Source organism: Eublepharis macularius, chromosome 9, assembly GCF_028583425.1.
Source record: "Eublepharis macularius isolate TG4126 chromosome 9, MPM_Emac_v1.0, whole genome shotgun sequence".
Taxonomy (NCBI): domain Eukaryota; kingdom Metazoa; phylum Chordata; class Lepidosauria; order Squamata; family Eublepharidae; genus Eublepharis; species Eublepharis macularius.
The window spans coordinates 12,118,504-12,144,228 of NC_072798.1; the positions used below are offsets into that span (position 1 = coordinate 12,118,504).

Consider the following 25,725-nt stretch of genomic DNA (forward strand, 5'->3'; position numbering starts at 1 on the left):
TCAGTTATGCTCCTTCCGGCAACTTCTCTTTGCCAACCGTCCATAAGAGCAGCTGCCTTGTCTAGAGCGTTTTCTAACAAGTCCAGCATTCTGGGATGGGCTACCACTCGAAGGAAGGCATCTCCTCTTTCTTAGTTTTCAGGATGTAAGAAAGCTTTGTTTAAGATATTCTTTGGCTGAACTTGGTCAAAATTGAAGTTGTTGGTTTTACATGGGCTTTTTTTCCTGACCTGATGGCTTTGTTGATTTTTGCAATTTTAATCTCATTTCTACGCCGTGTGACTTTTTAATGAAAATTGCCTCGAACCTATTTTGAAGGTGGAAGCCATCTAATTAATATAGGTACATAAAATGTTGGCCCACTTTAGAACCCCACGGTGAGCGGTGCAGTCCAAAGTGCTGCCGAGTCAACCCTCCTGTCCTCTAATGTGTTAACGTTGTTTCAAGTTCAAGTTAAACCAAATTTCAAAAAAAAAAGTTTAAGCTCATAGATGGTAGTAGAGGAAAAGGAGGAGCTAAAATCTGGAGAAAAAGTTTGGGGTCTGAACCCAGAAAGCAGTCCATAACATTTTGAAGAAGGAGATTCATACAAGCAATTACCTGTACAAGATAAGAGTCCAGTAGCACCTTAAAAGGTCAAGATTTCCAGGGTATAAGCTTTCAAGAGTTAAAGCGCTCTTCATCACACAAAATGTCTGACAAAGGGAGCTTTGACTCTAGCTGTTCTTTAAGGTGCTACTGACCGCAAATCTTGCCCTTCTGCAGACCAATACCTGAAACTCACCTGAAGCAATTACCTATGCATGGTTATAATGCATTGAATTATGAGCGCTACTCATGCCAGGTTGATTATATATTTAAAATCTCTGCAACCTGCCTTGAGAATCCTATGAGGTAGCAGGCAAGATATAAATATTTTAAATCAAGTAAAATATCACAAAGCCTTCACCCAAGGCCTTCACACACACTGTTTCAGCTCTCTTTAAAATGCCACAGCAGTTCACAGTGAAATAATTTTGTTGGGCTTAGCAAAGCAGCTTGTTGAATAATTTTCCCCCATCCGCTTTGGCTTAGTTTCACTGGAAAAAGCTGACATCACAATTCAAACTATTTTTTTCCTAATAGGACACTAATTTCTTTATTTACGTTATTTATAGTCTGCCTTTCTCACTGACAGTCAAGGTGGATTACACTTGGCGATTCATGGATACAAAGGCTACATTCAATCATGCCTATTTAGAAACAGCTCCACTATATCACTGGAGATGGACAGTAAAAACAGATTTAAAATGTAGGACAGGAAAAGAGCAGCATTACGTGTTTCCAAAGACATGGGCACGATCTCTAGAAGGCATGATTATTTTTTCCTTTTTCAAATAGCAAGCTCTGCCTGCCATACTCCCCTTATTTAGACAGTGGTTTGCTAGGCAACAAGGGGAAATGCTCTCCAAGGAACAGAAGCCTGGAGCAGCCTTGGGCATGACAAATTAGCTGCATAGTTTTTGGAGTTCCGGTTATGGGTTCTGATTAGAGACAGGCACGAACCGAAATACGAACCAAGCACGAACCTGGCTGGTTTGTGATTCGCAAACCAGCAGTTCGTCAGATCCCATTTCTGACGAACCGCATGAACTTTAGGCTGGTTTGTTTTTTGGTTTGTCACTGCAGACAGCCTGGTGCAATCAATCAGTTTCCTAGGCAACAGGGGATGGACCTCCTGCAGACCTTCTGCTGACCCGTAAGTGAACTTCTGCTGGCCCAGAAGTGATGATTTTTCTGATCTGGATGTGACATTTTCACAAACCAAACAAACCAGTTCGCGAACCAGGGGCAGGTTCGTGAAAGTTCGTGGTTCATGAAATTTGACAAAGCACGAACCACATGGTTCAGTTTTTTTCCGGTTTGTACCCATCTCTAGTTCTGATTATGTCTTGCAGGACAACAGACAGGATTAGTAGCTAGGAAGTTAAACGACTACCCTACTTTGTTTTGGAAAAGTATCTTTGGCCTGTCCCCCCTTCCCCCAGCTGCCTCCCGAAATACACTAAAACCCACAGGAATAAAAGGAACTTTAAATATTACTTTGAAAAAGAATTAAAATTTTGAGCTTTTTTTTTGTTCAGTCACAACAGACCAGCTTCTGAGAGGAGGAAAAGGGCCAATTGTAAAGGGAACCCAATCTGGAAAATAAATGAGAAGGTGGGCTGAAAGCTCCTATTCACAGCGGCTTAGTGGCTCCTTTCAGAAGTGAAAGTTTGCATTTTTAAATGCTGCATAAGAAATACTTCATACATATGATGTCATCGTTCTGAAACAAAAAGAAGCATTCAGGATACATGGGAGGTTTAATTTTACTGCATGAATTTATGATGTACAAACAATTAAGGGAGAAGAAGAAATTCATATGAAAGGATGGAGACCCTTTATTATCTCCTGGAACAAGATCAAACCAGAAGAAAATGGAAAATTGGAAGTACAGGGATGTGTTTAAGGATTTATGTGGAAGAGATGTGTAATAGACTGATGTAGTTAAGAGATTTGAAGATTATTATATAATTTGGTAAGAGTTTCTTTGCATTTTTCTTCTTTTTTCATATTCTGTATATTTCTGGAAAAGCTTCTTTATTATGCAGGATATATTTCTTATATAAAATTTTAAAATGTTAATGCATGAAGCACTACATGCACTGATTTAATTAAGAATATATTAGATCTGAAACTGATAGTTCGTGTTCTCCTTGGGGAAGCGGAAAAGGATTTTGTAAGGAAAGCTATCTTTAGTCAGACATAAACCATTTCTATGCACAAATTTCATTTACTGACAAACTTAAGAAAATGCTTTATAATAACTTGTGTGGCATACTTTAAAAATGCCCTCAAACACCTATGAGCCTCAGTTCAGGTTATATAATGTCAGATATGTTCTATGTTTAATATTAACTTGTCATGTCACATTGACAACGGATCAAATTTATATCTGAACATGACCTATGTTCAATATATCTGGGAACTGACTTTAAGTTAGTGGAATCTATTATTAGAAAATTGAATTTAGGAACTTGGGAGATAGAAATCTGCATGTCTGCACCTGCTGTTGCAAGATTGACCCAGCTAAGCCAGTGTTGCATTATACTTTTAGGGCTCCAGAGGTCCCCCAAAGCAAATGGCTGGTCACTGACTTCTGTGATATCTGTACAAAAAACTTGGTTGATCATGACTTCATTTCTTATTTTTGAACAAAGCTGAACAAACTTAAAATTTCAGTCTTCATGTCCATAGTAGGGCTGCTGCAATTGGCAGTGGGAGAAAAATATTAATAAAAAACCACAGAGTTTCTGGTGATTCCTAGAGCTACTCTACATCACAGAAGACATTGCAGTCCCTCCATGTTCCTGCCTACGACTTTCCCGCTGGTCACTGGGTATGTTCTGTCAACCCTAGTCTGTATATATGATTGATCTTTCACAGGAGGGAATCTGGGGCTGGGCTGCAAATCTAGATTATGCGTGAATTAGCCTTTCTCAACAACATTTGAAAATGAAATTGTATTATAATGAAACAGTTGGTGTTTTAAGCTATGAACTACCTAGAGGACCTTCAGGTAAAAAGACAGCAGCTTAGAAAGTCATCAGATGCATAAATAAATAATTACTGTTTTCCTTCCAAGTGCAAATCAAAATAATTGCTGATAACTCCTGGTTGTTTGACCTTTCAGAGTCAAACACATTTCTATGCATACACTTGCTGTTACAGGAACACATCAGGCCAGAAGCATGGGGAAGGGATGAAACTCTAGAACCGGTCCTGATGACCCCCACCTCAACCCAAATACATACTGCTGTTTTTGTAACTGGCAGGAGAGGGCTTTGAGCCCAGAGTCTTTCCAAGTCTGAAATGCAAACGGTGCCATTTGAAATCCTAGAAATCAAATGGATTAAGAAATGCTGGAGAAACATCTACTTACTTCACTCCGTATCTATCTCTAAACATGATATGATCCCGATACGTCCGATTTACGTCTAGATCAATTTGTCTGATGTCTGGGGAGCTCACTCTCGCTTGGGTTTTTAAGGTCTAGGGGAAAAATTCAAAAAATACATTCATATTAAGGAGACCAGTGATGTATACACTCATAGATGACCTTATTTTCATTAACTAGGTAAGCCCACACTGAGGATGGACACCTTCAGACTGCAGGTGGGAGTTCTTGTGAGGGGGGGCCAAGCTACAAGTGACGAATGACACTTGAACGGCAAGTGGATTGAGTGGAGGGCAAGTGAACAGGGAGAAATACACTTGCCATTCAAGTGTCATTCGTCATGTGTAGCTTGGCCCTGAGTGTTCTTCTGTTTTTTTAAAAAAATCTTTTGATATAGAAAAGTAGACACCAGAGAAAAAGGGCTCTAGCTGAGCCTTCCGCTTGATGTCTTATTTCCTACAAGTGGGAACTGTGAAGACTCATGGGCGAGTCTTATTCCCTCCCACCCTTCCAGTCCTAGGCCCCTCATTGGTTCTATTTCCTCACACACAAATACACACACACACACACACACTTACAATCACCACTACATCTTCATGTGTTGAGGGATGACACCTTTGCCTCAGTGTCAAGAGACACTAATGAATTCCTATGGCAACTCAAAGTGCTGCCTGACCTTTATTACCTAAATTGTAGCTGTGGATAGCCCTGTTGTATGAATTTTGATCCATGAGGAGGCCATCTTCTGCCTCTGAGATATAAGGAAGTGGAAGCAAAGTTTTGGGTATGGTGCTGCATTCAGTCATACAAGCTCCCGCCTCAGTTTAAAGCAAGTACATTTCATAACAACTGAATTAGTGATGTTCTATAACATCAGCCTCCAAAGCTTTTCCAGCCTGTAAACACCTTTGGAAATCTGACACAGGGTGGTAGCCCCAACCACAAAATGGCTGCCATGGGAGGCAGAGCCATCCACAAAATGGCTGCCATGGGAGGTGGAGCCAAACTCAAAATGTCAGGAAGTGATGTTACGCATAACTCTAACAGTTAACTCTTCAACATTTCGGGCAGATGCTTTGTTTAACAGGATGCCTTCTAAAGCGAACACGCAGTTTTAAAACATTTTCTTGTATATGCACAGCTTACCATCAGTCACACAGTAAAGATCCTTGGGCTGTGGCCTTAGCTGCTCCCAAAATGTTTTTTAAAAAATAACAACCAATCATGTCTCTAACGGACAATAAGGAGCCCTACCCACTTTCTGAAAGCACTTGGCAGGTGCAGGGATGTTGTTGGTGAGTGACACGATTCCCACAGGTACCACGTTGGGAACCCCTGTTCTAGGGGTTCATTAGCAAGAGATTGGTCATTTTTGTAGTGGAGGGATATTAGCCCGCCTAGCACACTTTGGAAGACGGGTTGCTTTGGCACAGTACTGCCTCTTTGATGCTGAAACATGGAAGGAGAGGAGGAAGGGCAACCTCTGTGGGATGCAACGTTAGTTCCAAGATGGAGGTGGCCCAAGCCAAGAGATCATCAGTTGGATTTCCCCACATTCCTCAACGGCAAGATTGCAGAATACTGTAGTCATAAAATACCCTAATCCTCCATGCATTAGAGGACTTTGGAAAGCATGATATTCACTTAAGTGGGATCTCAGGAAAGTTGAGCTCACCGAGCACTACGGAAGGTCAGAAGCAGTGCAAATTGAGGGACTGCCCCACCCTAAATTACATGGCAGTGATCTTGTTTGCGAAAAGCGCGAGCTGCCCTTCCCCCTACATGCAAGTAACCTATACAACCCCTCATCACCTCTCCAACTGGATTGTTTAAGTGTTAAAAAGGATCAATTCTTGGTTCAGTGGTAGCTGAACAAGTAAATCGAGCAAACTTACCCAAGGCCCGGATGCTGATGCCAGCCGGGTGAGACAGACTGAAAACCTGGCTAGAAAACGTTCAGGTTCCAGTTCATGTGAGAAAATCTTTAGCATGTGCTGAATATTTTTTCCAATGCAGTACACACAAACCTGCATTAATATTATGGGACTGCTGAAGTTTCATATTAGATTGCTGTAACCGTTTATTCTGATTGCCTGTCCAACCACAGGCCTGTTTCTGAAGGATTTCCAAGACAGTTCTTTAAAACCATCCTTCAGAATGAAAACAACCTGCGTCTGCACACCCTGGTGGGCTTATTTCTTTTCCTGTACACATCACTAGATGGCATCCATAACCTTTGGAGACACATCCACTTCGCTTTAATCCATTTTTGTTCAGTATTTCATAGTTAGCTCATAAACATTTTGGTTAAGAGGTTTGCTGCTCATTAGCTAAAGCCAGTGTGGCGCAGTGGTTCATACCGATTTGGATGGAGGCGACCAGGTCAAATCCCCACTCTACCATGAACCTCACCGGGTCAGTCTCTCTCAGCCTATCCTACCTCACAGGATTGTTTTAAGGATCAAGAGGAAAGAAGCAATGGAAGCCACTCTGAGCTCCTTGGAAGAATGGTGGGATTTTGTTGGAGTTTCAAAGGCACTTACAAAAACTGCTGAATACAAGAATTAAGCAATGGTCGGTAACTAAATAGTATGGCTATGATCCGGATAAAGTTAGAACTTACAAGCACATAAATCCCATTGTGGTCAGTGGAAGAGTTACCTTTGTCCCACTGAAATCAATGCAGGGCCGTATTATTCATAAGGCTGACTAGGCTGCAGCCTAGGGGCCCGGCAGGGACTAGGTGCCCGTCAATTTTTTTGCTGAGGCACCCCCCCCACACAAAAATTAGAATTGATTCTCTTATATAACCTCTATTAATAAGATATTTAACTGCTTCCTTATTGAAGTGAAACAAATTGTCTCTTATATTAAAACAATTATCCACCAATTATATGTTTTTAAATAAATAATAAAAAATATATATTCACTTCAAAGTATTACAGTATTGAACAATCATACCCCCAAAATGTGCTTTCCTGAAGAGTTCTACTCGTGCAATGAAAATATTTTTAAAATTGTGAATAGAATTCTTCTACGGTCTAGTACCTACTGTACCAGGCTCAGGCTGTTAGCTGTAGTGGGGTGAAAGATTGAAGTGCCGGGGGGTGGGGGGCTGAAATACGTGAAAGCTTAGGGGCCTGGCCATGGGTTAATACGGCCCTGAATCAATGGAACGTTTAAGAAGATACTTCGGCTGGATAATATCCTAAGTACGGTTCTGTATTTATATCCTTTATCACAGTGGTGTAGTGGTTTGAGTGGCAGAGCAGGGTCCAGCAGAACCGGCTTTGAAATCTTACCCTGCCATGGAAGCTTCCTGGGTTACTTTGCGCCAATTACACACTCAGCCTAACCTGTCTTGCAGGAAGCTGTTGTGAGGATAAAATGGAGAGCAGAATTAGATAAGTTGCTCTGGGCCTTGTTGGGGAGGAAGGCAGGGTATAAATGAAGTAAATGAATAAAAATAAGATAAATATATTGTGTTTGATATGTAAGGCTTGTGAACTCTAGACTTTGTTGGCTCGATTCTGCCTGATAGGCTTCATTATCGAAAAGGCGTACATAGGATGCTGGAAACTGAAGCGTGGGTCTCACCAAGCCTATTGCATGTAGATCAAAATTGGCTTTATACTGGAAAGAGTTTTCTACAGAGAGATTATCCTATAGCTTCCAGGGACACTATTATCCAGGCTACAGGTGGTGACATTGAGGAGCTGAGACATTTCCAGAAAAACTGGTGGACTCAAGAAGATCCTACTTACTGATAGGAGTAACTAAAAGGCAAACTGCCAATTCATTAAAAAAAACCTGATTAAAAACAATTTGGGCAACATGGGAGGATCGAATCATCTTTAAATGAAAAAAAAAACATTTAAAAATATAATTCAAAATTTGAGGATCACTGGGTGATCTTGGCCAGTCACTATAGCTCAGCCTAACCTACCTCACGGGGTTGTTGTAAAGAGAAAATGCATTGAAAGAATCACGTACACTGCCTGAGTTCTTTGGAAGATGAGTGAGATAAACTCAAATAAGTAAATATAATTAAAACATGCCAGCCTACATTTTAAATAACTCCAGATGATCACCAAGTATTAGTGTAAATGCCAGTAAGCTTCTATTATATTGTCAAAGGCTTTCACAACTGGAGAATGTTAGTTGTTGTAGATTTTCCGGGCTGTATGGCCATGGTCTTAGCATTGTAGTTCCTGATGTTTCGCCAGCAGCTGTGACTGGCATCTTCAGAGGTGTAGCACTGAAAGAAAGAGATCTCTCAGTGTCAATGTGTGGAGTTGTTAGCAGGTAATTTATATCTACTCAGGAAGGTGGGTTTGGGCTGAGTCATCCTGTAAGAGTTTCCCAGAGTGTGGAATGCTAATGGAGGGAGGCTTCACTGTATCCTGAGGAGGTTCTTTTGCATATGGGTTGGTGGTTGATATGCTAATCTTATCTGCAGGGCTATTGTAAGATGTAGAGTATTTTGTTAGTTTGGTATTTTTCAGGACTGGAAACCCTTCCCTATTCATTTATTTGACCAGAGTCAAATAAATCCTGTTAGGTCCTGAAGGTCGCTAGCAAGTTTCTTAGCCAGACACACAGCTAGCAAAAGAATTTTTCGCCACGAAAGCTTTCTCAGGGGCAACCATAGAATAAATAAACTCTTACCATACACTAAAGAGAATCTGGTCTGGTCTCATTTCATCGGCAAAATGTCATTTAACATTAATGACATTTAACAGACCGACATCTGAACCTCTTATTATTTCACCTTATCCTGATTGGAGTCAATAGCTGGCCGCCATTCTACCTTTGGCATTCTACTGTGGTATTGCTATCATTGAGACACCTCTTAAGCTGACTGTTTGAGCAGTTCAGAGGTTTACTTGACTCTGGTATCTGGTGCTACTTACTACGATGTGTATGACTGACTGATTGATATTTGATAGTGATTATACTCTTTGGATGTTGTTGACTTCTGTTACTATTCATGAGTAAATGGTTCACTGTTTTTGATTATCTTTGTGTTGTATAGTGATATTTTGGGGGGAATCCTTTGTAGTTTTGTTGCCTGAGTTCCCCCGGAGTGCCTCTCGCCCCTTTGTCAATTCTGGGATGAACAGAAGGGATGTAATGACCTTGCCAGTGATGTGCCAGCTTCCGGCAAAAACTATTTTTTAACCAGAATTTTGACTAGATGCTAGTCACTGGCGATGCAATAACATCACTGGCGACACAAGAACATCATTTCTGAGGTGACATCAGTGCATCGGGATGCCGGCGACTGCTCTCCTCCCACCCAACTGAGCAGCAGCGGGAAGGGCCTAAAGGGGGCAGAAGGTCTCCCACTGAAGTGGGAACATGGTAACCTTATTGAGGCCCCAACTCCTGAGCCAGGAAGGCAGGGGAATGGATTTTCCTGGGAGGAGGGCCTTCCTTTTTCTTGCCTTCGTCAGAAACAGAATTCCTTGAACCTCTCCCTTGGAAAACAGACTCTTTGGCGGGGAGGAGAGAGAAAATAATGTACTCTGGAGAGGAGAATCCTAAAGTAATTCTGGCTGGCCTTGTGCATCCCGGCCCTCCAAACCAAGTCAGTAGGGACAGGCCTTGAGATACTTCACCTAGGCTGCTGGGGCTTGTGACACAGCCTCAGAAGAAGTTCGCCCCCCCCCCCCTTAAGATCTGGGAGAGAGTGAGGCATGAGGAGATCATCTCCCATGGGCAGAAGGGAGCTTTGTGTGTGTTCAAAAACATTTCCTAGGCAACGCAGACTTTAAAACAAGTTTAAAAGACTTTAAAACTAGTTTTAAACCCCTTAATTAAAAGCCTGGGATAAAAATAAATGTTTTGGCCTAGCATCTAAAAGATAGTAGGGCAAGAGATGAGCAAGCCTCAAGGGGAAGGGCATTCTACAGGCAAGGTTCCATTAACCAAAAAAGCCCCATCTCTGGTCATCACCTACAGTTACCAGGTCCCCTGGGCTTGAAACTGGAGGACGGAGGGGTTGGAGGGGTGTACCAGGAGGACTTACCTCCAGATATCATTCCCAGCATGATGTTGAAGTGGGGGGTTGTATGAGGGGGAAATTTTTATCAAATTGGCCCCACATGAGCCCTTGCTTCTGCATCGAGCCAGGACGTCATTCACTGAGTGGCAAGGAAGTGCTCCGGAGTGTGCAGGAGCACACTGTGGGGCTTCCAGGCCATTTTCCCACTCCCTTGCCCCCTTCCCAGCCAGGTAAGAGGGGGGGGTGGAGACAGGGAGCAGGGGATCTCATCCCCACTGGGGGGATAGGATCCCTTTCATCGTCTGCCTCATGTCCGAAGGCAGGGTCACAGAGAGGAAAGACTGTGAGCAGGGCCGGCTCGGCCAATGAGGCCGGTGAGGCAGTCGTCTCAGGGAGCTAAAGCGCCAGAGGGGGTGCTGGCCAGGGGGCAGGGGCACATGCCATTGAGCTGCCACCACCACCGCCAGCCAGGAGTGTGTGCTGGCGGTGGCAGCATGGGGCAGCTGAGTGGGCAGCCTCCCGTTCAGTTGCTCTGCGGGCCAGGTGCAGCCGGCGGCCAGGGCGGGTGGCTGCGCCTGGCCCACAGAGCAACTGAATGGGAGGGCTGGAAAGGCGCACCCTGCCCTGCATGATGTCACACGCAGTGACATCATCATGCATTCCGGTGCGTGCAGCCCTTAAGAGGCCTCAAGTGCCAGAGACGCTGGAGCAGGCCCTGACTGTGAGGAAGATCTTTATTTAGTACTTCATTTATACCCTGCCTTTCTCCACAGTGGAGACCCAAAGACGCGTACATTGTTCTCTCCTCCATTTTTATCCCCTCTGCATGGGAAGAGGCAGTCAAGTACTCTGGCCCAAAGTCACGTAGGGGACTTAAAGATGAGAATTAGCCATTCGAATTGTGCCCAGAAACAGAGGCTCAACCAGTTCTATAAATCTGCACTGGAGACTTGTGGGAGCAGAAGAATGGTAAAAATGGGTCACTGTCCAAAAGAGAAACAACCCCCCTTTCCACACCCACACACGTACAGAACTGAAAGAATCATCTCTATCCAAACCTCCTCAATATAGTAATGTATTCTTTTGAGGAGGGAAAGAAATTACAGCATGAAGCATAACAAAAATTGGGAATGGGAGGGCTGGAAAGGCGCACCCTGCCCTGCATGATGTCACACGCAGTGACATCATCATGCATTCCGGTGCGTGCAGCCCTTAAGAGGCCTCAAGTGCCAGAGACGCTGGAGCAGGCCCTGACTGTGAGGAAGATCTTTATTTAGTACTTCATTTATACCCTGCCTTTCTCCACAGTGGAGACCCAAAGACGCGTACATTGTTCTCTCCTCCATTTTTATCCCCTCTGCATGGGAAGAGGCAGTCAAGTACTCTGGCCCAAAGTCACGTAGGGGACTTAAAGATGAGAATTAGCCATTCGAATTGTGCCCAGAAACAGAGGCTCAACCAGTTCTATAAATCTGCACTGGAGACTTGTGGGAGCAGAAGAATGGTAAAAATGGGTCACTGTCCAAAAGAGAAACAACCCCCCTTTCCACACCCACACACGTACAGAACTGAAAGAATCATCTCTATCCAAACCTCCTCAATATAGTAATGTATTCTTTTGAGGAGGGAAAGAAATTACAGCATGAAGCATAACAAAAATTGGGAAAACATTCATAAAAGATATGAATTCCTTTTAAGCTATTTTTTTAAAAAATCAATATAATTTTTACTCTTTTTGGTATATGGCAGAAAATTTAAGCTCTTTGTAGTCTGATTTTCTGGTATTTGAGCCCACAGCTCGTTTCCTATCTTGGAAACTCACATTATAATAGTCCTTCATTTCTTCTTTCATTTTAGGGACATCAAGCAACAAAGACCATGTTTCGCCTCTCAGCTGCAGCGGGATTCCTTTATAAATTCTCCTATGAAACTGGAAACAAAGAAACAAAGGAAGAAGAAAATAAATTAACATTAGCAAAAGCAACCCAGGAAAGACACGACCTGACCACCACTGCCATTTCTACAGACCAGGAGCTGTAACTTGGAAAGAAAAGGAACTGTATTAGCTGTCTAGGCAAAGATAATGGTACTGAAGATTTCAGAGAGATTTTCTGCCTAGATGTGAGATCATTTATTAGGGATGTTATGCATGGAGGGTGGGGCTAGACAACTGCAACAAAATCATTGGTTAAAAAGTGAGAGATTATAGCAAATGTTTTAAGGAGCAAGTCATGGGGAAAAAAATTGTAAAAAGTAATGCCTGCACAGGATGAATAGTCAGCCCAATCTCCAGCTAGAGTTTTGCCTGTTTTCTGGAAGTCTGGTATGGTTACTAGAGATGGGCATGAACCGTAAAAAAACCGAACCATGTGGTTCGTGGTTCATCAGATTTCATGAACCATGAACCACGAACTTTCACGAACGTGCCCTTGGTACGTGAACTGGTCCACTTGGTTCGTGAAAATGTCACATCCAGGTCAGAAAATCATCACTTCTGGATCAGCAGAAGGTCACTTCCGGGTCAGCAGAAGGTCTGCAGGAGGTCCATCCCCTGTTGCCTAGGAAACGGATTGGCACCAGGCTGTCTGCAGTGACGAACAAAAAAACGAACCATCCTAAAGTCTGTGGTGGTTCGTCAGAAATGGGATCTGACTAACCGTGGTTTGCGACCCACAAACCAGCCTGGTTCATGCTTAATTTTGGTTTGTATTTCGGTTTGTGCCCATCTCTAGTGGTTACTTCTTTATGTGGCTTCACTCAAGACAATTAGATATCTCTCGTGTTTTTGAAAAAGGTCTGATCACTTACACAACTGACAGATTCATTAAAAAAAACCTGTATAATCTACTTGCTTTTACATACAACACATTAGTTTCAGAGAAGGGTCAACAGGATAAGGGTTAGAACTTTCCTCAAAGCACATCAGGATTTAGCCCGTCTACATTTTCTCAATTACATATTATACACGTTGACCATTTAGTGGAAAGCTTCAGCCGGTAACAGCTGCACCTATACGCTTAGAAAAATAGTTGTTGCATTTCCACCTATACAGATATATTTATATCTCAAAATAAAAGCTGTTAGTCTGTCACTGAATTTTTGTTTTATTTGACGAGAGAAAAAAGTCAAACCTCTTAATGGACAAAGTTAAGAAGAATCAGAGACAACTGTATTGTCACTCTAACCTTCCTCCAAACAACTCCAGGCAGTTTAAATGCCCCCCCTCCATTATATCCCCCCCAACAACCCTGTAAGGTAGGTTAAGCCGAGAGAAAATGACTGGCCCAAAATTATCCAGCAAGCTGCATGGAGGAATGGAGATTTGAACCTAGGTCAGCTGCTACACCATAATGACTCCACAAATGACAGAAAGGAATATATTGAGGGTGAATTATTCATAGCGAATAATAGTGAAAAAACTGAACAGTGCTGAGACAGCAGTAGAAAAGTAGCGTCTACAGAATCTTGTACGGTTTTCCAGACTTTCCTACAAGCTACTGACACTCAGATCTGATTGTTCTCCCAAACAGGAAGACCTCTTCATTTACAGACAGATGTTACAAGATCCTGGCTAAAAATAAAACATCAAACTGGATTAGGATCCCCATTGTTTGTCTCCGATTTCAGAGGCAGAGAAAATCTTATAAGCTGCCAAAATAGTAGAGAGATAACTTCTTTGAAGGGAGAAAAATTGTTTATGTCACTGGCTTAGTTTTACAAGTGAAAGCATGAACTGAATGCATGAAGTCTTTATAGGGAGGAAGAGAAGCATTTTAAGTGCAACTATCTACAACAGCGATAGTTTTTATTATTTGTTTAAAACATTTCTATGCTGCGTTTCCACCCAATTCAGGGTCCCCAAGGCGACGGACGTTTCCAACATTAAAAAGCATTTAAAATATTTAAAACAATTAAATAAAACATAATATGAACACATAAAAAAGACAAACAGAAGAAGGCTAATGGGAGTGAGACAGGGAAGACAAATCAAACAAAAAAGTCTTCACCCACTGGGAGAAGACGATGGAGAGAAAAAGGCAAATCTTGAGGAGAGAGTGCCAAAGTTTTGGTGCCACAGTTTTGGTGCTTTCTTGGGTTCCTATCCATCTCACCTCAGATGGCAGAAGCATCCAACCAGGACCTCCAAAGATAACAGGGTTGCACCCACCTGTAATCATCAAGTGTTCTTCTGTGCAGGCACACACAGGTTCATATGGGAGAAGGCAGTCCTTAAAATATGCTGGCTTTAAGGTGTATAAGGCTTTATGGGTCAATAATACCCACAGCCTGAATTTGGCCTGAAAGCAAATTGGATGGAATAACATTGGAATGATATCGTCTCTAAGACCCACACTATTCACCTCAGGGCTTTTTTTCTGGGAAAAGAGGTGGTGGAACTCAGGACCACACAATGATGTCACTTTGGGTCAGCTGGAACAAGGGAGTAGTTTTTTAAAGTTTAAATTGCCCTCGGCGAAAATGGTTACATGGCCGCAGAGGGCAATCTCAACTCCCCTCTGTCTGGAGATCAGGGGGCGGGGCCACCGGCCATGTGACCATTTTCAAGAGGTGCCGGAACTCCGTTCCACCGCGTTCCGGCTGGAAAAAAGCCCTGGTTCACCTTTACAAGGAGAAACAGTATCAAAACTGATTCAAAAATCTGAATGAAACATAGTTGGTATTCTTGCCAACCCAAGAAGTAGGCCTCTGTTTAGTAGTCAACAATAACATTATTGGCTATTTCACACAAGCTGTAGGCACGTGCCTACTTTCAGTGAACATAACAAATGTGTCTGCATCTATTTTGTCACTCTGTGCCCTTGGACTGTCAGAAGTCCCACCATCCTGGGAGGAAAGAGCAGGACTTCTCTATCTCTGAGACCAAATGCCAATCAGGGACAACAATACTAAACTTCATGGATCAATTGTCTGATTCTATACAAAGAAGTGCCATATACTTATAAAGACCGCACAGCTAGGCAATGCACCATTCAACTGACAGCAGCCATTGATGGGATGAAAAAGGATAAGAGCAATCATAAAGATCGTGTGTGAACTGGGGGTTTTAGGTGAGATGCCACCCTACAGCAATGCTACTAATTCATTTACTTTGTTCAGGAAAAAGAGATTAAAACAGGTGAGATTATGTAGCAGCACTGGGAATAAACCAGTCTGGTGTATTTATAATGTTGCATGACTAGCTCTAACCAAGGCCTGCAAATTCTCTTGAGTGGCCTGCTTTATGGTAAGAAGAAATTATTATTGACATCTTGTTAATAACAACTTTAAGATCCATATTTTAATTGAAAGGAGCTTCTAGAATCCCTGAGGATGCAACTGAATGCTTTTTTCACTATCTTAATCCCGTTTCATTATAATACATCACATGCTCAAATTCATAATTAACTATCTATCTAATTCCGAACCTGGCACTACCGTGGGAATCAAAATATCTGCACAATTGAGTCAGTTAAAGAGAGAGATGTTTCTACAAATGTGGGTGACCATTTGTACAAAAAAAATTACTCCTTTTTAAAAAGAAAGCAAAAATAAAAACACAAAAGTTTTAAAATGCAGAGACCTTGCAAGATTAACTCACAAGATCTCGGCGATTATTTTGGATTGCCTAGCCAATCCAAAATGGCTGCAGCAGAGGCAAGTTTTAGGGAGGGGGAAAGGGAGGAAAGATGGGGGAGAGAAGCAAAGAAAGAGTGGAGGAAAGAAAGAAAAATGAAACAAAAGTGGGAATGGGAAATGAAGGCTGGAAGGAAGCAGGGAGAGGGAAGAAACTGCAAAGAGATGAGAAGGGAAGAAGGAAGAAGGGAATGCTGAAGGGGCTACAAGAGGGAGGGAAGACCAGCCACGAAGATTTCTCCTCCTCCATGAGTTCTCGTAGGTCCCTCAATTGTAGTCTAATACTTAAATACACGTTTGGTAAAGGAAATGCAGCTTCCAAAACAAAAAGAGCCCCTCAGGACAATTACTACTGCCTGTGCAGAAGAAGTCCATTCCCATCCTAAGAGAGTCTTCCTGCCTACTCTCCTTCTGGCATTTCTTTTTGGTCTCAAAACGCCACCTCAGAAGTACAAGGCCTAAGACCAAGAAGGCGCCAAGTTCTGTCGGTGGGAGTAGAATGGGCAAATGTTGAAAGCCACTGAGAGGGTGTCAGAAGAGACACGTCTGCAAGTATCTCTCTAGCAGCTGCTGGCCACCACAGACACCTCAGTGACTGAAAAGCCTCCTTCACCTGAGGAGCCTCATTTACAGGCTCCTTTGTACATGAGGCTTACAGAGTACAAGGGAAAGCAAGCTGTTGCTATCGCCCTTCTGAATATCAAAGCAGTTTTCCTTCCCCCCCCCTTCCCTTTGGAAACAGTGGACAAAAGCAAGGGGCAATTTGACACTGATGCCCTCAATACATTCTAAAGTAAATCTTAGCTACCTTGGCTTGGCAGCTTCTTCCGCTTCCTCCCCGATCCCTTTCTTCTCACTCGAATAGCTAGTCAATCATTCAGACAGTCAGACAGCACAAGGTAGAAGCCCAGGGCTGGAGATATTTGAATGTGAATGCAATAAACAGCGTTCTTCTTCAACGCGTCCTGAAAAGTTATGACCACGCCAGGACAAGGATAGCCGAAACACCTGCAGTGATTGATGGTTTCATATGCCTTTCCTCGCAACTCTGTGAGGACGCAGTTGAGAGGTGAAAGTACAAAATTAAAGCAAAAAGAGCTGCCGGAGAGTAGAGGGAGAAGCGGAGATGTTGCCATCTCATGCAAAAAGAAATACAAGATATAGTTATATTTTATTGAGGGGAGGGATCTATTTGCCACGCGCAAAGCTCATGGCAAATAGAGGGGAAGGGGACAGGGGGGTCGGAAATCCTCTCAGTAAATCATAAGCCGATTTTGCGCGTGTCAGCGTGGCTTATCCAAGACCACACAGTGCTTTCATGGAAGCGTTGAGACCTGCACTGGAGACTGCCAGTTATGGACTACACAAGACTACCGTTGGGGGTAAAAAGCAAGCACCAAGGGCAAGCACTGACCCATGGGGGGACGTCACATCACGACATTTTCTTAGCTTACTTTTGTTACGGGGTGGTTTGCCATTGCCTTCCCCAGTCATCTACACTTTACCCTCAGGAACCTGGGTCCTCATTTTACCGACCTCGGAAGGATGGAAGGCTGAGTCAACCTTGAGTCGGCTACCTGAACCTGGCTTCAGTCAGGATTGAACAGGTCGTGAACAGAGTTTGGGCTGCAGTACTGCAGCTTACCACTCTGTGCCACGGGGCTCTTGCCATTGGGGGTGGGTGGGGAATTAAAGCATGGGAGAGGAGTCTAAAGGTTCCCTGGGCTTCCTCTGGGAGCAGAGACACGTGGCTTCTTGGAGCCTGGCCAAGTCAACAGAGCTGCCGTTCAGCCCTCTGCATTTGTAAACTCTCACTCCATCTCTGCTCCTTTTCCAGCCTACCCGTAGCAGATCAGCTTGGAGAGCTGGAAGGGTTAAGCTGCTACAGAATTTCCTCCTCGGCACTCCCTAATTCACAGAAGTTTCTCTCTCACTGTAGCTGCTCTTGAAGCTACAGTGAAAAAAAGTGTCATTCCAGGTACGGTGAAAACTGTATTTCTTTTTGTGAAACCAAGTGTTCTGTGTGTGAACACTATGGACTGGAAAACTTTTGCTTTGCAGAGCCTAATGCAAGAACTTTCCAGAAAGATTATAAAAGGTTCTTATTTCTCAAGGCCTGTCTGGACTGATCCGGGGAAGGAGGGAATTGATATTGGTTTGTCTGCTGGGCTGTGATATTGTTTTTTTCTCTTTTTTTGATGTTGTTTTGACTGTTTTATGATGAATAGGTTTTCATCTTTGATTTTGTAAGCCTATCAGCTTAAGGAAAGGAAACCAAACGGAAACAACAGCCCTCTCATTTCATTGTTTTGCTCATTTTTCTGAACTGCACTCGCACACACTCCCTTTACTTCTGTGTCTACATTCACACCTCCCAAAGCAACGGTCTAGACCTCTTCAGGACAACTTCCACTGCCACACACAAGCCCTGGCTTCTGTTGGTTCCTTGTAACAAATCAGGCGGTATCGTAGTGACTGAAACCTTCCTAGAAGGCCCAAGGTCAGAAATAAAGGGTCACAAATAAACTCTTTGGGCCACACACAAACATAATTTTTTAAGGAAGACCTTTGCTGGCTCTTGCAACATTACGGAGTTCTTCTTGCAGAACCCGACTGCAGCCACACACACATACACACACGCACACAACCCTGAGTGCAAGAATCCCTGAAATGTCCCTTCATTTCTGGCAGTCCTAAAAGTCTGCTTGCTAGCCACTTCTTGGCTTATGGGATTTACTTGAGCCTTAAGGCACCTTTATTCACGCCACTTGAAGATTTTTTATCATGCTTCCTTTTGGCATGCAAGTTTTCTGATGACGAGTCTGGGTTATTACCTCGTTGCTCAAACAAGACTGAATTGATAAGAGTCAATATAGGTCATTCCTTCCAGGAGTAATATTATGGTGTATAGACAGGACCGCGATACAAAGGAGAAACAGGGTGTGGAATGCTTGGGGTAGTCACCAGGTATACAATACTTTTTTTTTTAACAGAAGGATGAATTTATTTTCCCTCTCATAAAATATATATAGATATAGATATAGATATAGATATAGATATAGATATAGATCTCAGAACACTCTAGTCTACTTGTTTTTTCCCAATTAATCCATAATCTGTAAAGGTAACTCTGGCCGGGCCAGGTGCAGCTGTTGGCGCAGCCAGGGTGGCACGAGGGGCAACTGAGTGGGAGGGCTGGGAGGCCGCCCACGCACCACTCCGGCTGCCTAACATGCCGATGGGGTGGCCGGCACACAGCTGCTGGCCAGGGAGCGCATGGAATTGTGGGTGTGCTCCCGGGGGCAGCGTTCCCTGAGTGATGACATCACACAGTGATGTCATCATGCAGTCTGGGTGCGCTACCACTAGTGGATTGGATACGCCCCCGGTCCACTAGTGGTCATGGGGGTGGCAACAGCCCTGGAGCTGCCCCCAGGGCCAGCAAGCCTCGCTATGGCCCTGGAAGAAAGGCAGGGTATAAATGATATAAATAAAACAAATTTGCCTTGAGTCTTTTGTTAGAAAGAGGTTTAAAATATCCTAAATAAATACAGATTCACTCTGTGAATTCTTGCAGACTACTAGTATGTACCTTATATTGTCTAAATTAAAGGAGATAATGAGTTAGACACATCCAACCAATTTGTCCAAATCATTTAAACAAACCTCACGTTCTATCTTGTGACTCCTGCTTGCCACTCTATTCTCACATGTTCTCACATTTCATTTTTAAAAGGCTGTACATTCCGTTTAAAGGAAACAATCGTTTCCAAAGACATAATATGTAAATTCTGGTAACATTTCATTGGAAGCCTCTCTCTCCTATTTTATAGAAGAGTTTTAACCACCTTCAAAGCCTTTGTCGATATTTCCTTTCCAAGTCTCAAAAAAAGGCTGACAATAGAACAGGATTGGGGGGAAGTGGGGGAGAGAAAGAGAAAGAAATGAAGAAATAGTCAAACATATTCTCTAATAGGAAGCTCCAGACAAGAAAGGTCATATCACAAATTGGCAAAAGGTGCTTCATCCCAGAGGCGCTCTGTCACACAAAAACGTAACACACGTACCGCTTCATGCAACAGTTGCCTTAGTGATGGGGAAATAATTTGAAATAGCATAATACAAAAGGGAAATGCTGATGTTACATCTGCCTGAAGAGTCCCAGATTTTTTCACAGGCCCAAAGTTTTGTACTGACCTTTGGAAAACCTGCAAGCCAGTTCATGTTGGTTAGCCACCTGAGACGGCAAAAACAAACAGGAGTCTTCTTGCATCTTAAAGACTAAACAGATTTTATTCCACTATAAGATTTCATGGACTAGAGCCCTCTCCGTGGATTTGATGGAGCAGGCTGGGCTCTGTGAAACCTTATGCAGAAAATCCTGTAATTCGGTGTCCTGAGGCACCTGTTTGTCCATGCCTTTTCCATCATAGCACCTATTTTATGGAACGGGCTGTCAGAAACAGGAAGCATGGCGCTGCTCTTGACTGCCGTTCCAAGATGCTCGTGGCTAATACAGCCCACTGAACCATACACACATGAGGGTATGCTGGGGACGGGAGATATTCATTGAAGGCAAAGTGAGGTCAGCAATAGGAAGGAGAGAAATTATTAAATATGTACACCCAGCTGTTTGAGGCAGTTTACAAACAGAGCCTTTCGGAGGGTTTAAAGAGCGGGGAGCAGGTGCGATGTTGAGGGCCTGTCACTGCTCCGTACAAGGAGCAAAAATAATTCAACCAACCTCTTCCACCCTATATGCACATCAACGCTTTAAAAATCACTTTCAGCAGCTATTCTGTTATATACACACACAACTATGTGTAATATTTCTTTTTCCTTTTCTTTTTTCTTAAAGTGCTGCAAGTGTATTATATAAATACCAATAAATATAATAAATATCTATACATTATACAAAACCCGTACTATCAATACATTCAATATAAACATACACTTCTGAGTAGATATGGGCATGAACCGAAATACGAACCAAAGTTCGGCACGAACTGTGCTGGTTCGTGGTGCATGAACCGGCAGTTTGTCAGAGCCCATTTCTGACGAACTGCCACGAACGTTAGGCTGGTTCGTTTGGTTCGTTTTTTTGGTTCAACACTGTAGACAGCCTGGCGCAGATCAATCCGTTTCCTAGGCAACAGGGTGGACTTCCTGCAGACCTTCTGCTGACTTGGAAGTAGCCTTCTGCTGGCCCGAAAGTGAAGATTTGCTGACCTGGATGTGACATTTTCACGAACCAAATGAACCAGTTTGCGAACTGGGGCAGGTTCGTGAAAGTTCATGGTTCATGAAATGCGACGAACCACGAACCGCACGGTTTATTTTTTTTCTGGCTCATGCCCATCTCTACTTCTGAGTAACTAAATAAGCACAATGATTCACATAAAGAAGAAACACTTCCTTTTTGGCACAATGTCCATAGATCCAATTAGTGCACTTTAAGAAAAAAGAAAAGGCAAAGAAAAAATATTTATTTATAAAATTTATACAAGCTGTGTTTTTCCTCCGGTGGGGGGAGTCTTTCTGTGATAGCATTCTTATTAGCTCCAGAAGAGCCCTTGTATTGGTTGTTGTGTTTCCATGGAGTGTAAGCAGGGGAAAGGGCAGCTTAAACCATCTTATGCCTTCCAGTTCTCCCCTTAAGATGCCTTGTTCCCCGACCATTCATCTGTCAGACAAACGTAATAGTGGTTTTTGGACTCCAGCTGGGGGAAAAGTAGTTTGGGGAAGCAGATGCAAGAAAGATTTCTCTCTTTAAGTACAGTGCCCACTCAATGGTATTAAATTTCTGAAAGAAACATGAGGAAGTTGGGACATAACAGGGAGAGCTCCATTGCTTTTCACCAGTGGTTCTGAACTTTTGCAAGTGGGACCCTGTTCTAAATGTATAGTCCTTTTGGATCCCACTTGCCAACCAGCCCCATGCTACTTCCCAATATAAAATGCAGAAGCTCACATCAGTTAATAATGAGCAAGTAACTTTCTATTTTTATACAGAGAAAGAGAGAGAGAATACATGTGCATTACTGAGCAACAAGGTGTATTTCACAGCCATTTTGCATGTTACACAGAGGCAAACCCAAATTTGCCCTTAAGCCTCCTCTCCCAGCTCATTCCACTTGTCCTCTCAGCCTTGCAAGCCACCTACAAGAAAGTTGTGAGCCACTTCTGGGTGCTGCCCCACAGTTTGAGAAATAATGATTTAAAGAGAGTAACAAAAGAAATCCACCCCTCCTTCTGGAATATTACACCATGGAGGGACAAAAGAACCAGAGACATAAGATGCTTGATGTTTTCAGTAAGGTTGGGTGGTGAGAAGGAACAGCCATGTAAATTCTCCTCTCCCTGTGCTGAGATTTGTAGAGCACGGGGAATTCCACTAGACTCAATCCTGCATGGTTCCCCCCCACTCAAGAATCCTGTAAATGAAGCTTTACAGGTTTTTCTACATAGGTACACAGATTCCATTCCCACCGCACAGTTATAAATCAGTATTTCCTATAAGCAGTTATACCAAGGGCTTTTTCCCTGGGAAAAGAGGTGGTGGAACTCAAGACCGCACAATGATGTCACTTTGGGTCAGCTGGAACAAGGGGAGAGATTTTTTAAAGTTTCAATTGCCCTCGGCGAAAATGGTCACATGGCCGGTGGCCCTGCTCCCTGATCTCGAGACAGAGGGGGGTTTAGATTGCCCTCCGCAGTGCTCGGCAGCGCGGAGGGCAATCTAAACTCCCCTCTGTCTCGAGATCAGGGGGCAGGGCCACCGGCCATGTGACCATTTTTAAGAGGTGCCAGAACTCCGTTCTACCGCGTTCCTGCTGAAAAAAAAGCCCTGGTTATACCTCTGAAGCAGAACTGCCAACCTAACATGACTCCAGGAGACAAAACAAATGCCGGGATCTTTGCAAATGCATTGTTTAAATGAACGGCATAGCCAACAATACAAAGAAAGCCAGGCATGTGATGTTTAAATCACCCATGTTGCGTTTAGTAAGTGTAACTGACTGTGGAAACTCTGAACGTTTACCTTTTCGGTATTCTTGTACTTCTCCCAGCTTTTCAACATCTTCAGCCATTTTGCAGTTCTTTCGATTTCAAGATGCTTTTGCTGAAATAAAAAGCAAGCATCCATTAGTCGTCCCAAGAGAAGACACAATAGTAACACACAGGTCATTTAACTTCATAACTGTTATCCTAAGAAGAGTTACTCCAGTCTAAGACCGTTAAAATCAATGGGCTTAGACTGGAGTGACTCTTCTTAGGAGCGTGCTGTATCTTAATTCCAGTGGAAATATTTTAAAGCTGTGTATAAGGAACACACTGATTTTTCTGTGTTTTAATATGATGGCTGTTCACAATTCTGGTCTGGTTAATACAAATATTAGCATGTTTGTCAACGAATAAGTGATATTTAGAAACTAGTGTTTCTAAAACGTTAGGCCTGTAAGATCTACTGTTAAACCTTGAACCGAATCCCAATTTTAAGTGCTCTCTGCCTTCCAACAACTGAGACAGAAAGAGACGAAGAAAAAAGAGAAAGAGAACGACTGATTGATAGAGTCCCACAACTATAAGTAAACCTGAATACCAAAGTATTACTATCCTTCTTACTATTCTATACATCTATAGAGCGTAAAGATATTTTTAACATTGCAAAGACATCACAGGATAAACGTAGCTCAGCTATTTCAATTAGCAGACTTTTTCTGTCAGTAGCTATAGCTAAAAAGCTGCAAAGAGAAGCATATACATTCCTGGCTGCCACTTGGAACCCCCCACCGCCATCCAAGACTGGTTCAGAACTCCCACTGTCCAATATTTTCTGACATTTTTATCCTAGCTTGCTCAGCTTGAGTGTTGTGATGAGGCAAGACCCACGTCCGGAGTGAACACGCACACTTTCCAGACTTATAATAATAACAACATTCGATTTATATACCACCCTTCAGGATGACTTAACACCCACTCAGAGCGGTTTACACAGTATGCCATTATTATGCCCACAACAAAACACTCATGAGGTGGGTGGGGCTGAGAGAGCTCCTAGAAGCTGTGACTGACCCAAGGTCACCCAGCTGGCTTCAAGTGGAGGAGTGGGGAATCAAACCCGGTTCTCCAGATTAGAGTCCTGCGCTCTTAACCACTATACCAAACTGGCTCTCTTAATCACAGTGGGTCGAATAGTTCATTTTGGCTTGGTTTAGACAGCACATTGAACCAAGGTGCAGCACTGCGTGAGTGAGCTACACTCACTTGCTCCTTCCTTCTTCCCACTGCACACTATAATTTCCTCCCTCCCTCCCTGGCCTGCCAGTAAAACATAACCCCCACCCCCCGTTTTTAACTGATCTGGAAAATGCAATTTGAGCTTGTCCTGCAAACTGGAGTTGGGGACCATGATCAAAGTGGTTCATGATTTGGTGTTACATCTGAATAATGCCAATGCAGTTGTTGCATCTAGCGGTACATTCCCTCTAGAGAAGATCCTCGATAGTCAAGCAGTCATACAGAACACACCACTGTTTGAAACTAACAGACATGAAGAAATGTGGGTGGACTTCAAAGTATCACGACAGCATGTGGGGGAAAAGCGGTTCCTCCCCTGAACCACCCATTACAGAAATACATTTTAATGCAAATCAAGTCACCCGTACAGAAGGTTTGGGATAACTCTGACAGTACAACCCCCTGAGTCTGGCAGTGACGGGGGAAATGAAGATTTTGCACTCTGCTCTTTTGCCACACCCACGGGAGAGGTGCAATTTAGTTAAACGCCGCTGGACGGCCTAATCACAGCATTGGCTCGCTATGTAAGAGACAGCCAGTGACAACAGGTTGTTGCCAGACAGCATTACTGCCATTCAAAGCACTTCACATCTCTGTAATAGAGGAGAAGCACCGCGCGCACTGTAATCTTGTCTTTTGTCAATAAGCAGCTATGGAGAGTTCGCATCACTTCATGAAGCTTAAGTAACAAAAAGGGTCACATGGCTAAAAAACCACTTTTGCATGTGTGCATATTAGGCGTATCCAAAGCACTACCATTTCAGAGTAGGTTTGGGTTAGGTTAAGCATCGGCTCTGCCGATATCAATCCTTCCAGAGAAACTGGAAGATAGCAAATGTTTCGTGGCCACATGAGATTATGCGGGAAGCACATTTAACAGTGAGAATTCATTCCTTTATTGGTTCATTTGTGGGCACTGACATGATTGCTAGTCTCCAAGGCAACTTTCTCAAGCATCTGAAGGCTAGGTTACAGGTTTCTTTTTCGGGATTAGAATTGGAGGCTCTCAGAAAGATATACTTATTTTCTCATACGTATTTTCTCTGTCAGCTCCACGAGCAGCGGACAGTTACCCTCCTTTGTGCGGTGAGATAGGGCAGTCAGTCTGATTTATTTACTGAATTCTTCGCCAACGATAGCCAGTTTGAATGTTTTGCCTATAGGTGATAAGTGGACGGGTCTCTGACTGTGGCAGACGTTCCTAAAAGGACAGATGCTTTGCAAAAGAAGGTACATAATGGCAGCCTTCTACAGCTTGGAAGCCAACAATTCACTTTGAGACAATCATTGTAATCAAGCTTGTACCGTGCTGTTCTCATGGCAGGAAAAAAGAGAAATATTTTGGGAGGCACACTGTATGCAATGCTTTGTGTTCAGGGTTTGCAATATTTTAGAATTCTGCTGACTCGTTTCCAAATCTTCTGAACTATGCATTTATTTAAAACTGCCTTCAGTAACTGTGGTTGTAGTTCTGTGGTTTACTGTTAAGTTATGTACAGAGTTGCATTTCTGGGTGCCAACCCAAAGCCTTTTTCTTTGTACAGAAAAAAAATGGGTTGGATCCAACCAGCTTTCCTGCTGATGAAAAATGGAGGAGGATTCCCCTTTCAACTACCCGAAAAGGCTCTGCTGGGGACCACGGGCCCTGCACATAGTTAAAAGCTATGAAGAATGGAGGTTGCAGTAAGGAAAAGAATTAGGCAAAACTGAATGGAAAAGCTAGTTGGATCCAACCTATGGTTGCCGACTTCAGGTTGAGAAATTCCTGGAAATCTGGAGATGTAGCCTGGGGAGGGCAGGGTTC

The 25,725-nt window shown here is 43.2% G+C and overlaps 1 protein-coding gene across 1 annotated transcript in view; it reads right to left on the bottom strand.

Moving 5' to 3' along the window:
* USP6NL (USP6 N-terminal like) overlaps window positions 1–25,725 on the bottom strand; it is a 171,303-nt gene that overhangs the window by 30,580 nt on the left and 114,998 nt on the right. The window contains exons 6-8 of the mRNA XM_054988917.1: window positions 22,663–22,743; window positions 11,809–11,916; window positions 3,965–4,074 (exon numbers count right to left, since the gene is read on the bottom strand). Coding sequence (XP_054844892.1) covers window positions 3,965–4,074; window positions 11,809–11,916; window positions 22,663–22,743 — 299 coding nt within the window. The remainder of the gene's footprint in view (window positions 1–3,964; window positions 4,075–11,808; window positions 11,917–22,662; window positions 22,744–25,725) is intronic.